We start from the raw sequence: 17,841 nt of genomic DNA, 5'->3' as shown, positions 1-17,841 counted from the left end.
TAATATAAATGAAACTATATTTCTGAAAATGTTTCACAAACACAAGTGCATCTTTTCTCTTTGGTTCAGAAAATAAAAGAGGTAGGTTCAAATAAAGTAAATGCCATATTATTTCACTAGATTTTCATTAAAATGTTGGCAATTTAAAACAGAAATTCTTAGAAATCGAACAAGTTTAGGAACTAAATTAAAAAGTGGCAAGAATAACTTCAACTATTAATATTTTTCTAAGTCCTAGTCATACAAATCAGAAAAGATTGTGGACTACAAAAATGGCTTTAGTAAAATAAAAAATGCTATCGATATTAGAAATTAAGTTTTCTATATCATAACATGTTCCTAAAACTTGGAGCAAGAGAGAATATGAATGTATGTTTACAAATTGGGCCTTTCATTTAAGTATAGGTATCTAATGTGTAAGATTAATACATACTACTATTAGTATGTATCTCTTAGTTTGTGCTGCCAAAATTGAGAATGGCAGGTTCAAGGAAATTCAACAGTGAGCGGGAAATAAGCATGTCATTCGCCCGTGATCAGCCCACTTTATGTAATTAAAAAAGAGAAATTTCAGATTACTAAAAATGGTCCTAAGAAGCCTTCCTGATTAAAACAGAATGTGGTTCAAAAAGTGGGAAACAAAGGACAAAGAAAAGAGAGATGCTCTTCAGAAGCTGATACAAGTAAAAGGGTTTTGTTTCCTGCTGCTTTTCAAACAGTGACAGAATAAACAGAATCTTTCAAATTAGTTGTCTTGTGTTGACAATTTAACAGTAATATACTGAAAATCAGTGTATAATTCCAGGAACCAAATAATAGTACAAGTAAAATGAAAAAATGTGCACTGAAAGAAATATAATTTCATCACTCCTCCTTACAAATTCTACCATTTATGTTCATTCCTCTTCAGCTTAAAGAAAGATAAGAATATAAACCTAACACTTGGCTGCTGTAAGGTATATTCTAAATGTAATGATTTTCTATTAATGGTTCTATAGGGAAATTTTAAGAAGTCTATAAAGACATTCAGAATATATAAAACAAGACATTTAAGTAAAACGGAATTGGCATAAACTTGAACCAACCAAAATAAACATTAAGAATTTATAATTCTACCACACAAAACAAATTTAGTTCAAGCAAGTACATTCTGAGATTTAGGATTCAGGGCAGAGATTTGCAGGACTAGAAAGAAAAGAAAAAAGTATAATTTTGTGGCCTTTTCAAAACTTATTAAAACTGTGATTTTTAACATTTCTCAATATATAAAATTAAGCCCAAATATTTGAAGTGATCATTGATACGCTCTTCCTTTTTGTGAAAAAAATACAGCTTTTGCCATAGACTTGTTTAAATTCTAGGAGGAAAAAGTCACCCTAGAAATTGTTGAAAATTACAACAATTATGCTAATCCAAAAAATTCAACATGTCATTTCTGGTTTAATCCTAAAGTTTGCTTCATATTTTCATAAACCACATAACTGATGCCTACAGCAGGGAGCACCTTCATGAAGTTTGGGGTGATGCCTCTGTAAAGTCCTGGTATTCCTTCTTTGGAAATTATTCGTTGAAAGAGGCCAACCATGTTCAGCTGTGGGGTTCCTTCTACCATAGCTAGAAAATAAAAAAAGAAACCAGGCTAATTTAATATTCAAGCATGTTTCATCATTATTACAATAAACAATTATGATTCAGAATGATATTCTAGAATACAGTGAAAAGATAAAATTCCAAGAAGCCCAAGAAAGTACCCCTTTATATAACTTTCTTTGTATAGCACCTAATAGTGAGTGCTCTAACAGTGACAGTAATAATAGTTAGTTATTGAGTAATTACTATGTGTTAGACACTGGGTTAATTACTTTCCATACCAATCCTGCAAGGTAAATTTTATCCATTTTATAAATGAGGAATTGGAGGCTTAGAAAGATGGAGAAATTTGTCTTAAATCGCTTAGCTATCAAGTGGCAGAGCTGAGATCCAACGGTCTGTGTAACTCCAAGGCCCATATACTTTTCACTACACCACACTGCCACCTCCTCCTCCTCACTAGCCAAGTGCTGAAGACAGAACAGTTAAATCTTGGGAACCAGGGGGGAGTAAGGGGAAAGCTTTGGGAAGCTTAGGAAAGGTATGGGGGATCTGGGCCTTGGAAATGACCTCAATAGGCAAGAAAAGGAAGCAGGGAAAATCCGTGTTGCTGGTACAACCAAGACCAGGGCAGGAATACTCGTGTGCTGTGGGGACACAGCTGACTGCGGATGTGGCTGTTACACAGACAGTATAAGAGGCTGGAGGTGGACAAGGTAGGGGCAGGAAAATAGAGAAGAAGAAAAACTAAAGTGGGCCCATATTATCAAAGGCTTGGAAATTCCCACTAAGAACTTTGGAATTTACTCTGAAGACATTGAAGAGTTTCAAAGATGTCTGAACAGATGTCAAACGGTCAGACCTTGTCATCAGAAATGACAAATCTATCAGCCATGCAAAGCCCTGGATTGGAGCTGGCAGACAGGAGGGCTTAAATCAGACTGCATGGGTTTGAATTCTAGCTCCACTATTTACCAAATGTACAACCTTGTGGAAGTTATGTGCTCTCTCTTTGCCCCAGTTATTCATCTGGAAAATGGGGACAATGTTAGTATTCCCCACCCCCTAGATGGTTATGGTGGTTAAATGACATAATACACAAGAAACGTTTAGTTTATTATTTTGCATTTTTCTCTGCAGCCATATAATTGTCTTTCAGCTCCTCAAATATGCCGTGTTTGCTCCTGTCCCCATGTCTTCATGCATGCTTGCCCTCAGCTCCTTGCATTCTGCTCCCTTTGCCGTGCCCAGCTAACCCCCACTTGTCTTTCCAGTCTCAGCTTAACTGACAAGGTTCTGCAGCTTCCAAGTTATGTTACGGCCCCTTGCTCTGTGCTCCCCTACAAAGGGGACGTGGTTTAACAAGCTTGTTTACTTGCTGGACATATTTCTTCTCTACAATGGCAGACCACATCTGAGTTGGTGACTGCTCTAACCCTAGCATCAGGCAGACAATGGCTCAGGAAGTACCTGTCCCTTAATTAATGACTGCTTGGTTGGGGGAGGGGTGGCTGGCACTTGAAAGGGTGACTGAGGATGGAGCCGTAGGTGCCCAGGGTATACTATTTAAAGAAATGACAGTGGGGAGACTGACCAGGAAAAGCATAAAAGGGAATAGAAAGGCACAGAATGCATATTTTAATGGAGTGTGTATAGCAATTAAAGCCAGCAAATAGTAACAGGAAAATAATCAATGACCTGGACAAGAAGAACAAAGTAAAATAAAAGCCAACAGTAGAGACAGTGTCACAGTGAGGAGGAATCACAGCTCAAGTAGCACTAAGAAACAATTCTAGCCACCATTTACCAAGAATTTAACAAATGCCAGAGGCTTTACATATACTGTTGCTAATTCTTATAACACTGCATAATTTTCATTCTCACTGAAAACCCAAAGAGGTGTAGTAGGGCAAAGATCTAAACCCAAATCCATCTAGATACCAAAGCACGTTCAATGCTTGAACATGCATTCAACACAGTCCAAAAACTCTTACTGTTTATCTATGAAGCATATGCAGTGCATCTGTGCCATTACAATTTCATGAAGAGAGAACATTTATTTTATTTTTATTTTTTAAAAGCATCTCTGAAAAGTTTCCTCAGGAAGATAATAATGAAAAAAATGTTGAGAAATACTGTCTTCAAACTATGCTCATCTGCCTCAGTAGAACTTGGAGTTCCAAAAGCACATCACGCACACAGTCCTTCATCAGTGTCATTCTGTAATCAAAAACTCACCTTGAGCCTGCATGCGGGTTCTCACCAAAGCCAAGGGGTAGCTGGCCAGCTGACCACAGGTGCTAGATAAGGCGCCACATCCCAGCAACACCATGACTCCTGGGTTTACAGAGTCTTTTGCAAAATTATCTAGCCAATAGGACTTCAAGAGCTGCAAGAGAAACAGAAAAAAGAAGAAAAATAATGAGTAACTCTATAATTGCTTTTACTCAATGTAAACATTTTCACAGCTATTCTCATCCCCATGAGAGAGAGGCCACATTTCTGCAAGACAGAGCAGTACGTTCCCAGGAGCAGCAGCCACTGTAGGAGGCCACAGCTCTGTGGAGAGGCGGGGATGCCACTGGGGATTCAGAACACGTGAGGTTTGCACTGGTGGCTCATTTTCTTCTAAACAAATACGAAGATCAACAGCACACCAAATGTGGTAGGATCTAAAGAACATTTCTTACGGTGGGTGGGCATTAACAAAATAATATAAAACTACTAATTATATCTCATTTTAGACTTTACACATATATCATTTCATTTGGTCTTTAAGAACTCTGACATGAATCTATTATTCTAATTTTAGAAATGAGGAAAATTCATCTCAGTGGAGTTTTTTAAGAAGGGCTCAGAACCAGGATGTACTGATCCATGGGCCATGCTTTTCCCCCTATTATACTGTGTCCCTGTATTTCATTAGAAGGCAATAATTGGGAGAAATTATATAAAATATATATGTTAATCAACTTTTTAGACAAAATATTTTCAGCATAAAAATACATGTGAATATATGAAAAAATTATACAACTAGTTTAAATGTTTTAATCCTACCAGATTGTAAGTAGATTTCTCAATGGAAACCTTGCACGCTAGAAGGAAGTAGAATGTTATATTCAAAGTGCTAAAATTAAAAAAACTGCCAACCAAGAATACTGTATTAGCAAAACTATCCTTAAAAACCAAAGGAGAAAATAAGACCTTCCCAGATAAACAAAAGCTGAGACAGTTCATCATCACTAGACCTTCCCCACAAGAAAGGCTAAAGGGAGAAACAAAAGGATGATTAACAGCAACACAAAACCATATGAAAATTTAAAACTCCATGGTAAAGGTAAATATATGGAAATTATAAAATCCTATAGTATTATAATACAGGTGTATAAATAACTTTGAAATCTAAATTTCAAAAATAAAATTTAAACAGAATTTTAAAAAACAAAAGAATAAAAAGTAACTATAAATCTACGTTAATGGATACACAATATAAAAAAAGGTAATTTGTGTCATCAATAACAAAGTAGAGGAGGGAATGTCATAGATGTATAAAAGAGTGAAGTTTTTATACACAATTGAAGTTAAGTTGTAACCAGTTTAAAGTAGATTGTTTTAACTTTAACTATGTTTCATGTAATTGCAACAGTAACCACAAAGCTAATATCTACAGAACATACACAAAGGGAATCAAAACATGCCATACAAAAAAATCAACAAAACACAACAGAAAGCAGCAAGAGAGGAAAGGAAAAGATGAAAAAGTGGTAAGACAAAGCTACAAAACAACTGAGAAAATGACAATAGTAAGTCTTTCCCTATAGAAATTGCTTTAAATATAAATGTATTAAATCTCCTAATTAAAAGACATCAATTGCTGAATGGATAAAAGATACAGAATCAACTATATCCTATCTATAAGCAATGCACTTTAGACCCAAGGACACACATAGGTTGAAAATGAAAGGATAGAAAAAGATATTCCACACAAAGAGAAACCTAAAGAGAACAAAGGTGGCCATACTTATATAAGTATAGATTTTAAGACAAAAAGTGTCATTGGAGACAAAGATGGACATTATCTAATGATAAACAGATCAATTTACCAGGAAGATATAGTAATTATAAGTATATGTGGACCCAACATTAAGCTCCTAAATATATGGAAAAGCACTACAGGAAGAAATAGACAGCAACATAACAAAAGCAGGAGATCTCAATACCCCACTTAGTTATGGATAGAACAACAGACACAAGATGAATTAAAAAAAAAAAAAAGAGGACTTGGAGAACAAACACTACAGACCAATTGGACCTAACAGCCACTTACAGAACACTCCACCAACAGCAGCAGAACACACCTCCCTCTCAAGTGTACATGGAACACTCTCCTAGGCAGACTACAAGCTCAGCCACAAAATGAGTCTTAACGAATTTACGCAGACTGAAATCATACGAAGTACCTTCTCTGACCACGGTGGAGTGACACTAGAAATCGCCAGCAGAGGGAAACAGAAAAATCCACAACTATACGGAAATCAAATAACTCACTTTTAAACAACCAATACATAGGTCAAAGAAGAAATCACAAGGGAATTTAGAAAATATCTGGAGACAAATGAAAACAAAAACACAGCATACCAAAATGTATGGGATGCAGCAAATGTAGTACTAAAAGGAAAGTTTGTAGCAATAAATCCTTACACTAACAAAGAATAAAGATCTCAAATCAACAACCTAACTTTATACCTCAAAGAACTAGAAAAGGAACACTCTAAACCAAAAGTTAGCAGAAGGAAGGAAATAATAAAGATTAGAGCAGAGATAAACAAAATAGAGAATAGAAAAACAATAGGAAAAAAATTGTAAAACCAAGAGTTGCTTTTTTGAAAAGATCAACAAAATTGACAAACCTTCAGCTACACTAATTAAGAAAAAAAGAGAGCAGACTCAAATAACTAAAATTAGAAATGAAAGAGGGGACATTACAATTGATGTCATAAAAATAAAAAGGATTAAAAGAGACTGTTACAAATAATTACATGCTAACAAATTAAATAACCTAAAAGAAATGGATAAAAATTCCTAGAAACATACTACTTATCAATACTGACTCATGAAAAAACAGAAAATCTGAATAGACCTATAACTAGTAAGGAGATTGAGACAGGAATCAAAATCCTCCCATCGAAGAAAAGCCCAGGACCAGAAGAATTAACCAGAAGAATTAACACCAATCCTTCTCAAACTCTTCCAAAGAATTGAAGAGGAGGAAGCACTCCCAAGCTCATTTTGTGAGGCCAGCATTACCCTGATACCAAAACCAGGCAAAGACACAACATGGTAATAACATGTTGATATGTTTTTCATGATAAAAACATTGAATAAACTTGGAATAGAAGGAAACTGCCTCAACATAATAGAAGGCATATATGAAAAGTCCACAGTTGACATACTCAACAGTGAAAACTAAACGCTTTCCCCCTAAGATCCAGCTCAAGCAAGGATGCCTACTCTGACCACTACTATTCCACATAGTACTAGAAGTCTGAGCCAGAATATTTAGACAAGAAAAAATAAAAGGATCCAAATTTGAAAGGAAGAAGCAAAATATCTCTGATTGCAAATGCTATGATTTTATATGCAGAAAACCCTAAAAATTCCACATAAAACTTAGAATTAAAAAACAATGTTAGCAAAGTTGCAGGATACAAAATTAACACAGAAAAAATCAAATGTGTTTCCGCTATGTATTAACATTGACCAATCTGAAAAGGAAATTTTTTAAAAAATCCCATTTATAATAGCATCGAAAAGAATAAAATACTTAGGAATAAACCTAATCAAGGAGGTGAAACACTTGTACACTGAAAACTACAAAACACTGCTAAAAGAAATCAAAGAAGATGTAAATAAATGGAAAGACATTTCATGTTCATGGACTGGAAGACTTAACACTATTAAAATGTCCATACCACCTGCCATGGACTGAATGTTTATATTCTCCCATAATGGTAGGGACCTGATCCAATAGGATTAGTGTCTTTATAAGAAGAGACATCACAGAATTTACAAGGTTCCTCTCCTCTCTCTCTCCCCCCTCAACCCCCACAACCCCAAGGAAAAGCATGTGAGGACACAGTGAGAAGGCAGCTATCTGCAAGCCAGAAGGAGAGCCTTCATCAGAAATTGAATCAGCCAGAACCTTGATCTTGGACTTCTAGCCTCCAGAATTATAAGAAAATAAATTTCTGTTGTTTATGCCACCCAGACTGTGGTATTTTGTTATGGCAGTCCAAGCAGACTAATACACTACCCAAAGCAATCTACAGATTCAATGCAATCCCTAACAAAATCCCAATGGCATTTTTTGCAGAAATAGAAAATACCATCTTAAAATTCATATGGAATCTCGAGGGATCCCAGATAGCCAAAATAATCTTGAAAAAGAAGAACAAAGCTTGAGGCCTCACAATTTTTGATTTCAAAACATACTACAAAATAACAATAATCAAAATAGTATGGTACTAGCATAAAGGCAGATACACAGACCAACAGAATAGAACAGAACAGAGAGCCCAGAAATAAACCTTTGTGTATACAGCGAAATCATGTTCAGCAAGGAGCCAAGACCACACACTGGGGAAAAGAGAGTCTCTTCAACAAATGGTGCTGGGAAAACTGGATATCCACATGCAAACGAATGAAGTTGGACCCTTATGTAACACCACATACAGAAATTAACCCAAAATGAATTACAGACCTAAACACAAGGCCTAAAACCATAAAACTCTTAGGAGAAAGCATAGGGGAAAAGCTTCAGGACGTCGGATTTGGCAACAATTTCTTGGATATGCCACTACGAGCACAGGGAACAGAAGCAAAAAATAGACAAATGGGACTACACCAAACTGGAAGTTTCTGTGCAGCAAACAATCAACAGAGTAAAAAGGCAACCTATAGATTGGGACAAAATATTTGCAAACTATATATCTGATAAGGAATTAAGTCCAGAATATTTTTAAAAACCCCTACAACTCAATAATAACAACAACAACAAAAAAAAACCTGATTAAAGAAATGGGCAAAGGACCTGAACAGACATTTTTCCAAACATGACATACAAATGGCCACCAGGTATATGGAAAGATGCTCAGCATCACTTATCATCAGGGAAATGCAAATCAAAACCACAATGAGATATTGTTTACACCCGTTAGGATGGCCACTAGCAAAACAAAAAACAAAAACAAGAAAACAGAAAATAAGCATTGGTGAAGACATGGAGAAACTGAAACTGCTACACACTGTTGATGAGAATAAAAAAAATGATGCAGTCACTATGGAAAACAGTATGGAGTTTCCTCAAAAAATTAAAAATAGAATTACCATCTGATCCAGTAATCCCACTTCTGGGTATACATCAAAAAGAACTTAAAACAGCAGCTCAAAGAGATGTTTGTAAAACCATGTTGACTGCAGCACTATTCACACTAGTCAAGATGTATTAATACAAACAACCCAAATGTTCATCAACAGATAAATACAAAAAAATGTGACATATATTAATATACACAATGGAATACTATTCAGCTTTAAAAAACAAAAGAAATCCTATCATACACTACAATGTGAATGAATCTTGAAGACATTATGCCAAGTAAGTAAGCCAGTCACAAAAAGACAAATACCACATGATTCCATTTACATGAGATATCTAAGGCAGTCAAACTCATAGAAAGAGAAAGTGTGTTACCAGGGACCGGGGTGAGGGAGAAACTGGGAGCTGTGTTTTATGAGTACAGAACCTCAGAGTTTTGCAAGATGAAAAGATCTGTAGCACAACAAACCACATATAGTTAACACTGTTGTGGTATGTATTTTAAAATGGTTAAGATGGCAAATTTTATGTTATGTGTTTTTTACCACAATTTAAAAAAAAAACCCAGTACAAGAAGTAAAGTCCTAAACCATAATGACATACCACTTCATACTTACTAGGATGGCTATGATAAAAGTTTTTCTTTTTTAATTTAAAAAGGAAAAATAACAATTGTTAACAAGGTTGTGGAAAAACTGAAAGTCTTCTATAGCGCTAGTGAGAAGGTAAAATGGTGCAGCCGCCATGGAAAACAGTTTGACAGTTCTTCAAAAAGCTAAACACAGAACTACTATATGACCCAGCAATTCCATTCCTAGGTATATGCCCAAAGGAACTGAAAGCAGTGACTCAAACAGATACTTAAATGCCAATGCTCATTGCAGCATTATTCACAACAGTCAAAAGGTTGAAACAATCCCAGTGCTCAACAACAGATGTATGAATATATACACACAATGGAATATTACTCAGCCATTAAAAGGAAAGAAGTTCTGATATATGCTATAACATGAACAAACCCTAAAGACATTATACTATGCTAAGTGAAATAATGACACGAAAGGACAAATACTGCATGATTCCACTTATAAGATATCTAGAATAGACAAATTCATACGGATAGTAGGTTAGAGGTTAGCAGGGCTTGAGGAGAAGGGAGAGTGGGGAATTATTGCCTAATGGTTAAAGATTTCCTGTTTGGGGTAATGAAAAAGTTTGGAAATAGTGTTGATGGTTGCACAGTATTGTGAATATAATTAATGCCACTGAACTGTACACTTAAAAACGGCTAAAATGGCAAATTTCATGTTATATTTTACTATAATTTTAAAAAATCAATAATGTAATATACCAAAAGCCATTTATTGGTACACTTTAAATGGGTGAAATATATGCAACATGAATTAAATATCAATAAACCTGTTAAAAACAAAAGTCAAGTCCTCTAAGAAAGCTTCATTTCACATTCCACCCCGCCTCTCAGCTGTAGGTGGGTCCCCCACCCCGGCACGCGCCCTGGCTTACACCTACCACAGCACAACTACCCACAGCGTGCTTTCGGTGTTGGCTTGTCTATCTCCCCCACCAAACCTTCAGTTTCTCAAAGGCAGATGCTGAGTCCTTCTTTGAATCCCTAGATCCAATGTCTAACCCAGTGGTTTGTATATTGTGTGCTCAATAAATGTTTATGAGATTCATAAATTGTTAAATGATTTAGGTAGCAGGGCTGATCCAAGATCTGTATTATGAGTCAGTACAAGGAATGAAACCGAATTAGCCCCATCAGTCACCTGAATTTATCAATGTGAGATTTTAAAACATTAAAGAAAATGTGACATTTTTGCTTATTTTCTCTCCCCTCAAAACAATCTCTAGTACCATCTTCTAAGATGAACAACTATACCTAAATTTGAATATACTCTTCAAGGAAATCTAATACAAAAGTGACCCCATGAATATTCTTCATATTCAAGGTGCTTGAAAAGAAAGTTCAAATAACATACACTTGAATCTAGAAATCGTTTTCTGGTATATATCTCCTTCTTCATATAAAGTCACATTCTAACAACAAGAGCTATTTAACTACATTTTCAGACTCAAAAGATTGCTATAAACTCACCTCATACACAGCAAGATCTATGCCTGCATAAGGTATAATGCCTAATAAATTCGGAACATAACCTTTGTAAAAAGCTCCAAAACCTTCACGTTTCAAAATCTTCTTGGCACAATCGTATATTCCAGAGTATTGTCCAGTTTTGCCTACAGCCAGCCTGGTTTTCACAACCTGGATATAAAAGAATATAACAAAAATCTATTGTTCATATTAACTCTATCATCATGGAATTCAAAAGAAGTCATTTTACAAAGAACAAACATCTAGCACATATTGTCACTCAAATGACTGTCCAATTTGTTGATATATTCTCCCTCATATATTACTTTTTTTCTTTTTTTAAACAGGGTCTTGCTCTATCACCCAGGCTGGAGTACAGTGGCCCAATCACAGCTCACTGAAACCTTGAATTCCTGGGCTCAAGCAATTGCCTGGTTAATTTTTTAATAGAGACAGGGTCTCACTAAGTAGCCCAGGCAGGTCTCAAACTCCTGGGCTCAAGCAATTCTCCTGCCTCAAACCCCCAAAATGCTGGGATTACAGGCATGAGCCACTGTGCCTGTCCATATTACCTCTTTTGAGGGGCTAAGATCAGAGCCAGGGAGACCCATTTATTGCAAAGAGGGTCTGAATGAGGGCACTGACAGAGGAAATGGAGACAAGTAATCCACAGATGTCTTAACAAAAATGACTGGTCACCAATTAGGTATGGAAGGTTAGGAAAATGGTAGTGTGAAACAGTGATTCCCCAACCTTTTTGGCACCAGGGACCAGTTTCATGGAAGACAATTTTTCCATGGCAGTGGGGGGAGGGGGGAGTGGAGGGGAATAGAGCTCAGGAGGTGATACGGCCCAGTTCCTAACAGACCACAGACTGGTACCAGTCCACGGCCTGGGAGTTGGGGACCGCAGGTATAAAGAATAACTCCTGTGTTTCCAGCATGGAACATAGGAGGAGAGCAGTGGGGAGGTGATGGCACTAATATTAACTGATATGGAGGATATAAGAGGAAGAAAAGCTATTGAGTTAGGATACTTTTTCGAGAGGTATGTGGAGTAATATGAACAATCATATTACTCAAGCTTGCAAAGAAGCTATATTAACATGCATACCACAGAGTGGTGAAAGTTAAGGGTGTATCTGCTTAGGTCTTAACAGTTGCTAAAAAACCCTTTTGTTATATCGATACAGATATCCATATCTAACAATATTATTTTTGCTCTACAGCAGGAGTCGGCAAACTTTTTCTATATAGGACAAATAATAAATATTTTAGTCTTTGCATACTTAAAATATCAGGTCTTTATTGCATATATTTTTCTTCTGTTTTATTTTTATCTACCTTTTAAAAATGGAAAAACCACTTAGCTCAAGGACTGTACAAAACAGTCCACAGGTCTGTGGTTTGCCAACCCATGCTCTATGGAAAGATGTCTGGTTAGGATTACCATCACATTAATATTACCAAATCCCAAAGTTCCATTATTAAATTTATGGTACAGGAATGCTTTAGAGAGGAATGGGAGTTATAATCCTCATCAACACAGTGGCAGCCAGCCTCTCAGATGTCCCCCAATGATCCTTGTCTCCTGGTATTCACACCACTGTGTAGCCCCTCCCACACTCTACCGGATTGGTCTGTGTGACCAAGAGCATACAGCAAAAGTGACAAAAGACTGTAGCTTCCATCTTGGGCATTCTCTCTCTGTCTCTCTCATTCTCAATCTCTCACTCTGTTGGATCACTGACTGTAGGGAAGCCAGCTACCATGTTGTGAGGTTCTCAGACAGCCTATTGAAAGGCCCATGTGATAAGGAACAGATGTTTCCAGCCAACAGCAAGTGAGGTGTGGCAGCAGCCACATGAGTGAGCCTGGAAGCAGCTGAGCAGCCTGGTCAACACCTTGATTGTAAGATGGAAACGCCCTGAGCTAAGGTGCTATGATAAATGCTTGCTGTTTTAAACTGTTAATTTTGGGATAACTTGTTATACAGCAATAAATGACCAATACAAACACCATCAAGCAATCAGACTTCACGGTGGTACTTACCTCCATGGGATAAATAAAAGTCTGTGCAGTTGCTCCAGCCATGGAACCAGAAATAAATCTCTCAAAGGTTCCAATTTTTTGTCCTTCCTCAGTAAGCAACTTCTTGTACTGTATGAGTAAGTTTTAAAATTCACATTAATATCTGCTATGGACTGAACTGTGGCCCCTCAAAATTTACGTGTTGAAGCCCTAACCCCTGAAGTGATAGTATTAGGAGGTGGGGCTTTTGGAGGTAATTCGAGTTAGATGAGGTCGTAAGGGAGGAGCCCTAGTGACAGGATAGTGTTCTTCTAAGACCAGACACCAGAGAGCTTACTCTCTTTCTTGCTCTGTCTTTCCTCATACGTGCATCAAGGAAAAGCCATGTGAGCACACAGCAAGAAGGTGGCTGTCTATAAGCCAGGAAGAGGCTCCTCACTGGAAACCAAACTAGCTGGCCCCCTGACCTTGGACTTCCCAGCCTCCAGAACTGTGAAAAATAAATTTCTGCTGTTTAAGGCACACAGTCTGTGGTATTTTATGGCAGCCAGGGCGAACTAAGACAATATCAACATACAAATCAGCTCCTAGAAATCAATAATTAATTGACAATGTGATGATGTGTCTCAAAACGCATGCACTGCATTAACAATACCTAGCAGAAAAGCAAGGCTTAAATGCTAACATATTCAGTTTACTGGATAGGTTTACAGTGGCTTTCAAGTTAAATATCCATGGAACACAGATGTGCCACACATTGGACCAAGTTGTTCTGTGCTAAAACGGTGTAATAGCATTCTTTCCTAGGTGCACAGAAAATACACGGTGAATGAAGTTTTCACAATTTTTGGATAGTTTTCTCATAGTTTTTTTTAAGATGAGTTTATTTTCAGAAGTACGAGTAAAATCAATAAATGATAAACAAGTATTAATAAAACAACTTAGAAAAACAGCTTTTGTAGGTAATCCATATAATTATGCTACATGTCAACCCCAGTGTCTCCCTGGTCAACCACTAAAGCAACTCGACACAGCTGATTGGACCAAGGGTGGAAATATGAACCAAATGCAGCCAAATAGTGACTGGGCAGGATGTTAATATCATGGGCTCCAGAGTCAGGCAGACCCGGGCTGAAATCCCAGAGTGGTGTGGCCCTGAGCAAGTTCATGAACACGTCCAGGTGCAGTTTCCTCATCTGTGATAACACTGTCTGTCTCACAGGGTTATTGAGCAGATTGAATTAAAACGTATAACACAGCACAGTTCTGGGCACTTGGCAGATGTTCAGTAGACATTATTATTACTATTATTGCTAATATTTTATCTTTGTACAACATGGAGAGAAAAGCTCTGCCCAAACACAGACTATGGGATTTAGCCAGGCAAACCAGAATCCTCCCTTTGGAAACTGGAGTGGGGAGGTGGGGGGCCTACAGAGGTAATCAGTTGCTGACACCACCGGGAAAAGTGGATAATCAACAGAGAGAAGCAGACGCACGTGTGGAGAAGGGAAGAGTCAGGGAAGTCCCACCTCCTGACCCTCTCTGAGGATCATTCCCTACTGCCAAATGTATCCCCACAGTGACCCCCATTCCTGAGCTAGCCAGTTTCTGTTCCTTAGGATCTAAAGAGCCCAATGCAACAATACAGGATGATTTTCCCTAACAAAATTGTGTTTCTCTGTTCATGATAAAAATTAAATATATTATTATGTCATGAAGTTCTCAAATAGCAGGTATTCCTGCAAAAACAGAGTATTGTTTCCAAGGGTTCTGATTCCTGAACTACCAAAATGTTATGTAAAACTCCTCTTCTGCCTACGCCCAACTAATTTTCCTATACATCAGATTGTCACAATCATTAAATATAATTTAAAACCTTCCTGCATATTAAAAGGAACACTGAAGGCACTTTTTACATCTTGTACCCCACCCAGAGAACCTCTCAAAAGTACACAGTAATTATTTAGTGACTAATGAATAATAATTAAAGGAAAATTGTTTGGGGCTCCTGTTCCCCCAAAACACACCACATTCAAAGGAAAGAGTTGAGGACAGAGAGTCTATAAAGGGTCGGGCACTGTGCCAGGTACTTAACACTATGTCACCAAGCTTAATCTCCATCTTAGAGATGAGCTAACAGTCACAGAGACTTTAAGTAACTTGGCAAGACCCCAGAATTTGACTTTCCTAAAGGAGACTTAACTGGGTTCTAAGGCCACCCTGAAATCCTTTTGTCTGTCTCAGTTCTGTCTCCCTTTGTTAGAATACCTGCTTCAATCTTCTCCATTCTCCTCCAGCTTCCAACACCACTTCCTCCCTCATTCTCAGGAAAGGCCCTTTCTTGGGGACTCAAGGAAGAACAGAAAGGCCACCAGGCAAGAATGTCCTGGTATTCCTGCCCACCACCCACAAAATTATCCACAACCACGTATATTTCTTTCTTCCCAAGCCGGCATAAGAAGAGTGAGTCCTCCTTGCAGTCAAAGGCCAACCCTTCTCGTGGTCTCTGGAGAGTGCTTGTTCCTCCCCAGTCCTTCCCACCCCACCCCCTTCCCCACACACAAGCGTCCTCTGCTGCGTTCATCAACCTCTCTCACCTGTATTTTCAACTTCTTTCTTTGTATTGACATGCTTCCTTCAGCAACAGGCACATTAAAATAAAACAAATCAAAACCTTTCCTCTCCCCTAACATCCTTATCTGCCACGCTCTCCCTCTTTCTTTTTCTTCCCTTTCCAGTCAAACTCCATGAAAAGGGTGTCTACATTACCCAAGTTCCTTTACCTCCTACTCACCCCCAAAAGAGATTAAAACCTTCCTCATTTCAGCATGGTTTCTCGTCCCATTACTTCACTGAAACATAAATACTAAGCTTATCTATCTCTGGATGGATAAATCCTAAAATACACTTTTCTTGCTACATACGCCTACGAGGCGTTTGACCCTTCATGAAATCCATCTCTTCCCCTCTTCCAGGCCATCGCTGCCTCTGGATATCCTCCTGTCCCTCGAGCTGTTCCTTCTCAGTGTCCTTTACAAGCTACTCCTTTACTTCTCCCTTTGGGTTTATTCCCAGAATTCTTCTCATTCTGTAAGCTCTTCTTGAGTGATTCTGCACATTCCAATGGCTGAGACTCAGCAACAACCTCTCTATCAAAGATCTCTCTTAACTTCCGGATGCCACCTCCACTTGCACACTGCGTAGCTCCCCACACACATCCCAGAGGTACCTAAACTTGGCGTGTCTAAAATGGAAGCAGACGTTGTATTCTCTATGTACACAGTTACTCAAGTCAGGAACCAGCATATCACCCTCGATTCCTCTCTCTCTCTCTCACCCACATCTAATCAGTCGGTGAGTTCTGTTAATTCTATTTCCAAAACATTTTTGGGTCCACTGCCTTCTTCTACACTCCCGGCAGCCATCACCTTATACTGGCGCTTATCATTTTGTACCTGAATTACTGAAATATTCCCTCAAATAGTCTCGCTGCCTCCAGCCCAGCCTCCCTCTCCTCCAATCCTTTCTCTACTCTTTTTCCAGGTTGATCTTCCTTAAATGTAAATGTACTCATTTCACTTCCCTACATTAGATGCTTCAATAGCCCCCACTATATTCAGGATAAAAGCTAGACTCCTACTACATTTGGCTCCTTGTCTGTCTGTGCAGCCTTCATCATTATCTTCCCAGAAACACACTCTACCACTCTTGAGGCACAGATTCCTCAGTGACTGATGCCCTCTTGTGCCTACATTTCTGTCTACCTGCTGCTGCTTCTGCTTATAATCCCCACCCTTGCCTTCATCTGAACGAGCTTGAGATTGAGGCAGGCTTGAGTTCAAATTCCAGTTCTGGCAGTTCTGCCTTTTCATTCATTCAATAAGGATTTCCTGGCACTGGTCAAGGTGCTGGCAATACAAACCTGAAAACAAATAGCTACTGCCTAAGGAAGTTCACCATCTCACAAAGGATCATCAGAATTCTCTGTGAAAGTGCGATAACAAAAGGAAACGAAGGGAACTACAATAATGCAGAAGGTTTCCTGGAGGAACTAACTCCTGAGTAAAGTCTTGAAGGACATTCCCCACTATATGACATAGAAAGAGGAAGGGTGTGTGTGTGTTGCTGGAGTGGAAAGTAGTGCAAAGACATCTGCTGTACTGCGGACATGCTGAGTTTGAGGCACTCCTGGGATACGCAACCAGAGATGCAGAGATATACAGTACACAGGTGGATACACAGGTACAGAGATGAAGATGTTAGGATAGAGGACAGTTAGTATACAGATGGCAGCTGAAACCATGAGGACGCTGCACCACATTGCCATCTTATCAATGATACAGTGACACTGTTACGGTAATGACAACCCAAACAGACCACAGCTTTATCCCAAATTGATGAGATTTGAGAGAGCTACATACCAGGCTGAAAATATCCTTTTCTTAGTTTTCTAAACTACGTTCAGTGAACAGAATCTATCTGAATCCAGAAGTGGCCCAGCTGAGTACTCTGCGGAATTAGAGAAAATATATGGCATATATACCCTGAAGAAATGATCCAATGGAAAACTGGATCCTCTGCAATTCGGCATGCTACGGAGGCTGGGCAGGGGAGGCACTGGTTTGAGCTGGGAAGCTCGCACAGGAAGGTGGCCTAAAGAGAGCCCTGAGGGATGAACGGACCCTCTGCAGAAGGGGAGAAAATGGAGAGAGATAACAGGTCCT

The 17,841-nt window shown here is 38.3% G+C and overlaps 1 protein-coding gene across 1 annotated transcript in view; it reads right to left on the bottom strand.

Annotated features, from left to right (window-relative positions):
- Window positions 1-6: 6 nt before the first annotated feature.
- The window catches only part of SLC25A24 (solute carrier family 25 (mitochondrial carrier; phosphate carrier), member 24), a 42,650-nt gene continuing 24,815 nt past the window's right edge, over window positions 7-17,841 (bottom strand). The window contains exons 7-11 of the mRNA XM_012648506.1: window positions 16,870-16,931; window positions 13,136-13,243; window positions 11,088-11,255; window positions 3,829-3,979; window positions 7-1,614 (exon numbers count right to left, since the gene is read on the bottom strand). Of these exons, the coding sequence (XP_012503960.1) occupies window positions 1,430-1,614; window positions 3,829-3,979; window positions 11,088-11,255; window positions 13,136-13,243; window positions 16,870-16,931 (674 nt within the window). The 3' untranslated portion in view covers window positions 7-1,429. The remainder of the gene's footprint in view (window positions 1,615-3,828; window positions 3,980-11,087; window positions 11,256-13,135; window positions 13,244-16,869; window positions 16,932-17,841) is intronic.

The sequence above is a fragment of the Propithecus coquereli genome, unplaced genomic scaffold (genome assembly GCF_000956105.1).
Source record: "Propithecus coquereli isolate 6110/MARCELLA unplaced genomic scaffold, Pcoq_1.0 Scaffold289, whole genome shotgun sequence".
NCBI classification, from domain to species: Eukaryota; Metazoa; Chordata; class Mammalia; order Primates; family Indriidae; genus Propithecus; species Propithecus coquereli.
The sequence above is the reverse complement of the archived record's forward strand: the minus strand, read 5'-3'. Positions and strand labels throughout refer to the sequence as shown.